This window comes from Heteronotia binoei, chromosome 15 (genome assembly GCF_032191835.1).
Source record: "Heteronotia binoei isolate CCM8104 ecotype False Entrance Well chromosome 15, APGP_CSIRO_Hbin_v1, whole genome shotgun sequence".
In the NCBI taxonomy this organism is placed as follows: Eukaryota; Metazoa; Chordata; class Lepidosauria; order Squamata; family Gekkonidae; genus Heteronotia; species Heteronotia binoei.
This window is the reverse complement of record NC_083237.1, coordinates 41,651,451-41,661,951: the sequence shown is the minus strand read 5'-3', so window position 1 is coordinate 41,661,951 and position 10,501 is coordinate 41,651,451. Positions and strand designations below refer to the sequence as shown.

Sequence of the window (10,501 nt, the reverse complement as noted above, 5' to 3'; positions counted from 1 at the left end):
GGGGTCCTGTGTTTTGACCACAGGGCTTGTCCTGTTACGCCTAGACCTCTTGCCATTCCTGCTCGTTCAAGTTATGTTAATAAAGGGGCCCAGTTTTCATCCAACACTGTGTCAGCCTCTTCATTCCGACTGGGGGGGACAGATTTGCCTTTCCCCCTCAGTCATTGTCTTCTTCCTGTGGTTGAAGCTTTGTCTGTGGCATTTGACCTTCCAACATTGACTCTCCTTTCCATACATGTGGTTTTTAAAGAATTGTATATGTGCTCTGTTCACATTTTTGAACTATTATTATAATATTTAAATTGTTTTGGGGACCCTTAAGACACCATTAAAATGTTTTAAATAAATCACCTAGAATTCACTGCTTGGGACACCATTTGCACAGTGGATACTGGTATTGGGATTCAGGAATATTGGGAAATACCAATATTTTTGGAGTTCAATATATTTGAACCTGAAAATCTCAGTTTTTTTCTTTCTTTTTTGCACTTCCTTAATTAAGATCTATCTCCCCTGTTGGTTGTATGCAAGAATGGTCAAATTTATACTTTGACATCTCTGTGTAGGTTCCAGTCTGCTTTCCCACTTAATCTCATCCAATATTCTCCATCACACATCAATTGTCTACACAGAATGCATGATACCTACCATAGTCTTTTTGAGTAGATAAGCGGAACTGTAAGTTGAAATGCCCTCAAAACAAGGTTGGGGAATTAGTCAGGTGGGCACCTGGCTCTCTCAGGATCTTTTCACCTATGTCTACAAGATTAACCAACCAGAGAGTGATGCTTAAATAATGTGGACTCTAATTTAGTAAAACCAATTATAATTTATTGAGAGAAATATAGTCTTCCATACAAGATAAAAATACACATACAATCACACATACAGTCCTAGGAAAGATAGATAGATAGATAGATAGATAGATAGATAGATAGATAGATAGATAGATAGATAGATAGATAGATAGATAGATAGATAGATAGATAGATAGATAGATAGATAGATGGATGGATGGATGGATGGATGGATGGATGGATGGATGGATGGATGGATGGATGGATGGATGGATAGATAGATAGATAGATAGATAGATAGATAGATAGATAGATAGATAGATAGATAGATAGATAGATAGATAGATAGATAGATAGATAGATAGATAGATAGATAGATAGATAGATAGATAGATAGATAGATAGATAGATAGATAGATAGATAGATAGATAGATAGATAGATAGATAGATAGATAGATAGATAGATAGAGGAACATAAAGGGTAGACACACAGGGCAATATTTACCAATGGGCGACGCGTGAGGAAGTGGGTAAGGGACCCGAAACTGATCAGGAATCGGGGATGGATCTATGCAGCGGAAGGTGGGATACTGATAGAAGCACACCTGTGGGTAGCTAGTCCACAGGTTATAAGGACTCTCTTGAGCCCTCAGGGAATGGCAGGTATGAGGGAGGAGAAAGGGGAGGCTCTGCAGTGACCATAAGGGCTGGACTACTGCAGAGCCAAGAGAAAGTTCCTTGGTGGCACCTAATTGGGTACCTACGCTTGACCAATGAACTTGCTTGTATCCTGTATACCTGAGAGAACTTTCATATTGAAACAGGTCCTGGGGCGGCTCCAAAGTGACAGTTGGGAAGAAGAATAAAGGTGACTACTGGGTGGGGGACATCTAAGATTAGATGGGTTTATCTAAAAAGGTGACAATAGAGAATCAAATACTGGCCTAGGTATCACCCAGATTAGACAAAAGACTTGGCTCTGGCTTGAGATGGTCTTCCTCTTTTTCTATCTTCTTCTGGGTATGAGTCTTTATCCAGGGTTCCGTTGGACAAAGGAAACGACAGTTGAGTTGATGATCCATTCATTGGGCAGATGGGTTGCTTGCAGGCCAAAGGTGACATCTGGTGTGTACCTGAGCCTTCTCTTACGATGAAATGAAGTCAAGCCTGGCGGGAAGATGGCTACATGTGGTGTTAGCCTTCCATGGTGGAATCCATGGTTAGCGCTTCATAACTGTTCGCCTGGATAGCTCCTTGGCGACGCAGTCTCTTCCGCTCCATGGCTAGCATAGGCGATGACGGGAAGACGTCTGTTGTGCTAGTAGGCACTCTGTACTGGTTTAGAGTGTCTGTATAACTTTTGGCTGCTTGTACACATAAGTCCCTTATGTCCCTGGATAGGTTTGCCCACACTCTCTGGCCAGATGTGTATGAGCTCACTTCTCCAGGTGCCCTGGCAACCATACTGGTGACTACGATATTCGGAAAAGGGGGCTTTTCCTCACAGAACCACCTCTGCCCTTTTCACCTTCAGAAAGGCAGCTTGGATCCCATTAAAGTTCAACATGTGGCTATGTACATTTAACTCTTGTTAGTTTTAATAACTATAAAATTTGGGTGCCACAATAGATTATATTGGGACAGTGTTATGAAAAACTGCTGCTGAGAAAAAGGTCTGAGAAATGCCCAGGACTCTAGTCCTGAACACACAAAAACTGACCTATCTATTTGGAACTCTTTTTTTCAAGTGCCTTTACTTTATCTTCTTACACAGTGTATTCCTGTTAAACAATTTACTATATTATAGATGTTCTTTATGTTTCAGAGCAAGGCAGAATACAAAGAAGAAAGGGTAGAACTCATTATTAGATTTATCTCCTTGGGTGAAATAAATTTGTCTGCCACATCTTTTGATCACTCAAAAGGTTTTTTCTCCCATATTCTCATAAAGGCACCTTTAACTTCTTTATTCCGAAAGCTATATATAATAGGGTTGAACATGGGGCTAAAAACTGTGTAGATGAGAGATTGATGCTTGTCAGAATATATTTATGTTATTTAAATAAACAATAAACTACAGTACAATCCTAAACAGAACTACCTCCTTCTAAGTTTATTGATGCCAATTGATTTAGACTCTAAATCAATTGGTATTAATAAACTTAGAAGGAGTTATAACTCTGTTTTGGACTGTAAAATACATTCTATTTCCTTCCTTCCTTTTCTCATTAAAGGCCATCTCATGTACAAGGCATTTTCTTGCATTGCAGTGGATGTTGTTTCTTTCTTTTTTAAAAATAGTTATTTGGTCATATTTGAAAGATTTCTCATTTCCCATAAACCATTCCCAACATTGCTTAGCTAGGCAGTAGAAATGGAGGGAGAATGGAGAGAAATTGGGAGAAATGAGGGAGATAACTGGTGCTGAATGACACTCATTGGGACATCATTGCATTTCCAGCAATGGTGCAGCACAGAGTTTTGGCTGATTGCCATTGCCAGTGATGTGATAAAATGATTTACAGTCCCACCAGAATTCCTTCCTATTTTCCTACCTCCATTTGTCTGCTCAGGGTGAAGATTTACCTACCCCAAGATCCAATTTCCCACAGCTGTGGGGTCGATTATCAGGAATGAAAATGGTCTCCACATAGTGATGTTCTAGGAATTGTTCCTTGTCTATATGGTAAAGACCATGGAGACTGGGGAAGGCAGTCTAGAGTGTCATCTGGAATGGACATCATATTCCCTGCAGGACCACCCCCCCCCCCACACACACACAGAGACATACAACAAAATATCCCAGCATTTGCTGAGGCAATGTGGAGGGGCAAAAAGCTTTCAGTGGTGATGGGAAATCCTCAAAGCAAAGGTCAAACACTAATTTTTGGATTTATTCCAGATAAAACAATAGTAACAAAAATGTTATTTTAACAGCATTTGTTATTATTATGTTTATATCTCATAATAAATTAGAAATCCTCAAGAAGATTAATCACATATATTTTAAATCACAGGAAGTAGTATGAATGGCCCTTCATTCTCCCCCAAAGATCCTGATTATTGGTGCTTTGGTTCTCTCCTGGTAAGGCCTATCAATTCAGTATGATTGGGTTTTATTGAACAGGCCAAAGGCCCTATGGGCCATATGAGAACAAACATAAAATAACAGTGAGCAAACAAAACGTTAAAACTGAATTGCTACTGTAACTATCAAATGTTACAGGAAAAAAGCTTTTTTTTAAAAAAAAAATGATTTTTTTATCCTGCCCTTTCTGCAAGCAGGTTTGGATCCAAAGTGCCATGAGCGATACTCCATTCATGAAACTCTATACTCCTCTCTCCCCCTGCAGGCCACAGTGTTCACCTGAACATTTTGTGGATAATGACAGTAAAGCATCTGTCCACTCAGCCAGTTGAACTTTTCAATCCGCTTGCACATGAACTTCCCAGAGGAGATACCACAGGGGATAAAACTTCTCCATTGTGGCTGTTGAACAGACAGGAATTAGGATCAAGGTCACTCCCTTTCAAGCAAGTGACTTAGAAACCAACAGGACAGCTGACGGGTCGGTAATAGAGAGAGCTGTGTGTGAACATCTGAGACTTCAGTGAGTACAATATTAACCCTATTTGAAAACTGTGTTTGTCATTGTGAACGAGCCTACCATCTACATCTCTAGAAGTGACCACTGATAGTAAATCTTTTGTTAGACCAGGATTAATTGGCAAGGTTAGTGCATTCTAATAATAATGTTTAAGCTCCAAAGTCCAGCAGATTTTGTTTAGTAGTTTTGAGCACGTGTCTGTTTCTGCCATTGCAAGCAATTGACTTCAACAACAATTTCAACGTTACTGAATCATACCATTAGCATTCACTTTACAGCTTACTTACAAATTCTTATTTTGAAGAAGAGACTCTTTGAATCCCACCTGATAGATCAGTAAGCTTGTAACACTATCTTTAATGGCCTCACTGCTTGAAAATTTGTACAAAGGAGGTTAAAAAACACTGGGCACACCACCTTTTTTAACAGTATTACCATCTGTTCCACAAGGCACAAGTAAGCATCCCACTTTAGTACATCCATGTAGATGCATGGAAGGCTATACTCCCCCATTCATCACAATAGCAGCATTAGATTGGCATGTGCTTTACATTCCTGTTTACTATATATATTAGGATGCCAATACTCATCCAAATAACTCATTGTTTAGATACAGTTCTCAGATGCTTTATCATCCAGGTGCCTTGTAAGGCTAAATTGATTTAGCTTTTGCCGCACAACTATATTCAAACCATTGTTAGGGCTTTGTGTTGGCAAGTTACAATATAATCATAAGAACACAAGACCTCTGATGAATCATACTAGTGTGATTGCTATTCCAGCATCCTCTGGCACACAGTCATCAAACAATGGCCCTGAAGGGCTAACAAGCAAGGAACAAAGATGACTGCCTTTGCTTCATGTTGCCTCCTACTGCTGAAATTTAAAAGTTTTACTTGTTCATAATATGGAGGTTACCTTTAGTCATTATGACTAGCCACTGGTGAATTTATCTTCCATGAATTTGTTTAATCTCCTTTTAAAGCCATGATTATGGCCATCACTACATTTATTAGTTCTGAATTCACAATTCAGTTACTCAAGGAAATCTTCTTTTTTGTCTATCTGGAATGCATGAACTATCAGATTTTTTGGATGCCTCTAAATGTGCAGAAGAAAAAATATTCTCTCTATCCAACAGGAACATATGGACATATGAAACTGCCTTCTACTGAATCAACCCTCGGTCCTTCAAAGTCAGTAATGTCTACTCAGACTGGCAGCAGCTCTCCAGGGTCTCAAGCTGAGGTTTTTCACACCTATTTGCCTGGACCCTTTTTAGTTGGAGATGCCGGGGATTGAACCTGGGACCTTCTGCTTCCCAAGCAGATGCTCTACCACTGAGCCATTGTCCCTCCCCGATATTTGCCACTTAGTCACTTTTGAATTTCATTACAGATTATAAATGACAATTGAGACTATTGCTCTACTTTGTTCTTCACCAACATGGCTGCCCACTTGGATCTAATTGAGGTTGTTGTAAGGGGCAATATGACTTTTTAATTTATTGTGAATTAAATATATGTACTTATATATATTTATTGATTATTAAATTGGCAATATCATTTAGCCTGCAAGGTAATGTTTTATTAACTTTAGGTACAAATTCATTTTTGGGTGGTGGGGGTTAAGTTTTCTCACATCTTTTTTTTTCCTGTTTAAGAATCTGTTGGTCTATTTCACCTGGCCTTGTTGAATTCTTCTACTTCCTAATTCTTTTTTGTTTATGTACCTTCCATAATCCTAAATGGAACCTTTTTTGGTAATTGACTAGAATCTTTCCTTATTATTCTCTTTCATTTCTTATTAGCAAATAAACTGGTGGATCGAGTCCTTTGTTCCTTTAATTCTTAGATTTATGTGTATTTTCTTTTATTTTCCAGGATGTTGATAAAGAAAGAACGGATACCACAGAACAGAACAATACTGACTGAATTCATCCTCCTGGGTCTTTCAGATGAACCCAACTTACAAAGTACATTATTTTCTACATTTCTGCTTATCTATATCATTACACTGGCAGGAAATCTTGCCATAATTCTCCTCACACTGGTTGACCCTGTCCTTCACACACCCATGTATTTCTTCCTGAGAAATCTATCCTTCTTGGAGATTTGTTACACTTCAGTCAATGTCCCCAAGATGCTTGAGAATCTTCTATCTGGGAACAAGTCCATCTCCTTCCTAGGATGTGCTGTACAGACCTATTTTACATTCTTTCTTGGTGGTTCTGAGTGTTTCCTCCTGGCTACAATGGCCTATGATCGCTATGTTGCCATTTGTAAGCCTCTCCACTACCCTGTCCTCATGAACAGGAAAGTGTGCATGAGTCTAGCTGTAGCATCTTGGTTAAGTGGCTTTTTGATGTCTTTTGGTCACACCAGTATGGTTTTTACTATGCCTTTTTGTGACTCCAATGAGATAAACCATTTCTTTTGTGATATCCCCCCATTGTTAAAATTGGCTTGTGAGGACACTTCGAGGACTGAAATTGCTGTTTTTGTAGTGGCTATGATTTTTGTGACTTTTCCTTTCATTCTAATCTTGCTGTCTTATGCTGGTATTATTGTCACAATTTTGGGAATTTCTTCTGCTGAAGGTCGGAAAAAGACCTTCTCCACTTGCTCATCACACCTCATAGTGGTGACTTTATTCTTTGGTTCAGCTTGCATTATGTATTTGAAACCCAATTCCACTTACACGCCCAACAGTGACAAATATCTGTCTCTTTTCTATACAGTTGTTAGCCCCATATTGAATCCTATCATATATAGCTTTCGTAATAAAGAAGTCAAAAGTGCCCTTAAGAGAATTTGGGAGAGAAAACTTTTTGGATGATCAAAGATGATGGGCAAAGGTATTGATATCCAAAATAATTTAAGTGACATATTTGCCTTTTACTTAGGCCATACAAGCTAGTTTCTTCTTCAAAATAAATTTATCTAAGAATCCTTCCAGCCTGCCTATTTTGTATTCCGCATTAGTCTGAAACGTAACAAATTCAAAGAGTAGAGAAAATTGGTTAGTAAGATTATACTGTGGAACAAGTCACATTAAAGAATTTTTTCTTCAGAGTTCAGATTTCATGTGTTCAGAATTGGAGACCCGGGCTGTATTCCCCAAACCTCTTTCTTTACAGCGGTGTTTTTTAATGCTAGTTGAATGGACCACATAGCGGTGCTGCTACATGGGTTCAGTTACTATGATGATAAATGGGAGTTAGGCTATATGTTGAATTGAAGTCAGATGCAACCAGTTTTTCCATTGATCAAAAACCTATCCTGATGGTTATGATATATATGCATAGACATGTTTGACCAGGATGAGGGTATAGAAGGATAACTGGTCAACACTGAGTTAAACAGTTCAGTTAATCCCACTTTATAATTGGAGATGAACATATGTTTCCTTATATTGTTTTGTCACTGAGATAAATTGGGCTTGTAGGTTGGATTTAACCAGATTTTCTGCTGGTTCTTTTTCAGCACTCAAAAAGGCTATACTGTGAATCATGCAACACTTATATATATATAAAAAAGGCTATGTGACATAGGGACTATAGTAAGGAGAGAGACAGGGGATAAGTGAAAAGGTTGACTGGATCTATCACTAACCCAAACCTATCAATGGGAATATAGACAAATAGCAATTATTTTAGGAGCAATGTTCCACATGTGAATTGTGAAAGCATTTGGCTATAATCTGGGGGAGTGGGATTAAAATCCCCACTCCCCCATGGAAATTTAATGGGTGATCTAGGGACCTCCTCCTATGATCTTCTACTTCACATTCACAGATCTGTTGTGAGGGGAAATACAGCAAGTATGAATCCTTTATGGAGCCATATAAATTAGGGTACCAACCCTGGGTTGAGAATTTTCTGGAAATCTGAGAGACCCTGTAAAGAATTGTGTTTAGGGATGAGAGGGGTCTCAGTGGGCTACAATGCCAATTTCTACCCTCCATGCAGCCATCTTTTCCAGGGGAACACAGGGGAATTATATTAAGAACATTCATTCTGAACAAATGTAATAGAAATATGGCAAAAATTACATTCTTCTAAAATATTAGTTTTATTAAACATGCTTCTTAGACTGGAAGGGGGAAGGAAAAACTTGTATGCTTTCTACAACCTCATTCTACAGGTACAAATGATCTTGCCTTTAGCTCTTGTTGGTATCTCATCATTATGATCCAGTTCTCTTGGACACCTTATTCTCCCTGGGGAATACTCATCTGCTAATTATGGAGTTGAATTAAAAGGTGTCTTTCTGATTGTAGAAGGTTTCCTTCTACTCAAGGATGGTGTTTTCTTTTCACAGAAGCAATATTCTTCCTGCAAGAAGAAAAGGATTTCTTCCAATTGTAGTGATTGGATCCAGTTTAGAAACTCCATAAACCATGACTCATAATAGAATGGGCATAAGAATGGGCATATTAGCATGGTCACACACCCACAACACATATACATTTGGATAAAACAGAACATTTGTCATTTGTCATTGTTACATTGCCAAAATGGCTATTTTTTACATGGTTGGGCTCCAGAGTGTACAAGTAATGTCTGAAATTGAGAGAGTATGTGGCATGGGCAGATAGCCATGGATACTATCCAGCCTAGGATACTATCCAGCCAACTCCAAGTTATGCAATTCCTAGACATTTGGGGGCTGAAGCTTGGGGAGAGCAAGGTTTGGGAAAGGAAGTGACATTAGCAGGATATAATGCCATAGAGTAACCTCCAAAGCAGCTATTTTCTTTGTAGACTTGAGATCAGTTGTAATTCTGTGAGATCTCTTGGCCCCACCTAAATCCTAACCTTACTGCGATCACATCTCAGGGGAAAAGATGGGGAAACGACACAATCAAAAGTAAGATTTTTACCTAAGACAAGCAAGGTTGCCCATCTAAGTGTTTTAATGAATCAAAATGTCCTTTAGATACCAACAGAACTTCTGAATTTGGCTAATACATTTTGCAGGGCCTCTTTCATTTGCTTGTTCCGCAGGCTATAGATAATGGGATTGAGGAAGGCTGGAGCTACAGTATAGGTGAGAGAGATGAGTTTGTCTACAGTAGGTGAGTAATTTGAACTGGGCCTCAAGTATGTGAACATAGCAGTACTATAGAAGAGGATCACAGAGACTAGGTGAGAGGAACATGTGCCCAGAGCCTTTTTCCTCCCTTCCATTGTGGTAACATTCCAGAAAGCAACAATGATTAGAATGTAGGAAAGCAAGATGAGTAAGAAAGGAGTGACAAAGACCAGGAAGATAGTTAGAATTCTCTCTATATCTTTTATGTAGGGGCTTGTACAGTGTAGCCTCAACAGTGGGAGGACATCACAGAAAAAATGATTGATTATTTCAGAACTACAAAAGGGGAGAGTAAATATCAGCAGCGTCTGCCCAAGAGATACAATGAACCCAATAGCCCAACATCCAGAGACCAATAATAAACTGGCCTTCCTGGTCATGAGCCTCATATAATGCAAAGGATGACAGATTGCCAGATAACGGTCATATGACATAATTGCCAGAAGGTAGCATACAGCTGCTCCCAGGAAAAGGTAGAAGAACATCTGCATAGCACAGCCAACAAAGGAAATAGTTTTCTTCTCTGCCATAAGGTTAATAAGCATTTGGGGGATAGTTACTGATGTAAAGCAGATATCTAAGAATGACAGATTCTGAAGGAAGAAATACATAGGTGTTTGCAGAGTGTGATGTAACCCAGTAACAACACAGATGAGCATATTTCCAAGCAGGATGAAGAGGAAGATAAGCAAGAAAACAGTAAAAAACAAGGCTTGTAGTTCAGATTGGTTAGAAATCCCAAGGAGCACAAATTCAGTCATGGTGGTACTGTTCTCATGCATCATTTCTTCAGTATGTTTCTCCTAAAATGTGAGAGATCAAATTGTTATATATAGATATCACAATGGAGCACATAACAAAAATACTGAAAATCTTAATCCAGGACTTGTTTATATTCCTTTCTTTATTACAAAACAAGTTTGACCATTTTGAACCAGGATATAAAGCAGAGGCTTTTTCCACTGAGCCATATTTCTTACAACAACAATAAAATTTTAT

The 10,501-nt window shown here is 38.7% G+C and overlaps 2 protein-coding genes across 2 annotated transcripts; one reads left to right on the top strand and one right to left on the bottom strand.

Annotated features, from left to right (window-relative positions):
- Positions 1 to 2,712: 2,712 nt before the first annotated feature.
- LOC132583565 (olfactory receptor 10A7-like) lies at positions 2,713 to 10,263 on the bottom strand. Its single transcript, XM_060255189.1, has 2 exons — positions 9,483 to 10,263; positions 2,713 to 2,843 (listed from the first exon to the last, which is right to left on the bottom strand). Exons 1-2 carry the CDS (start codon positions 10,261 to 10,263, stop codon positions 2,713 to 2,715), a joined length of 912 nt encoding a protein of 303 aa, XP_060111172.1.
- On the top strand, positions 6,291 to 7,244 carry LOC132584411 (olfactory receptor 10A7-like). Its single transcript, XM_060256283.1, has one exon. The coding sequence runs from the start codon at positions 6,291 to 6,293 to the stop codon at positions 7,242 to 7,244; it is 954 nt and encodes a 317-aa protein (XP_060112266.1).
- Positions 10,264 to 10,501: the final 238 nt, after the last annotated feature.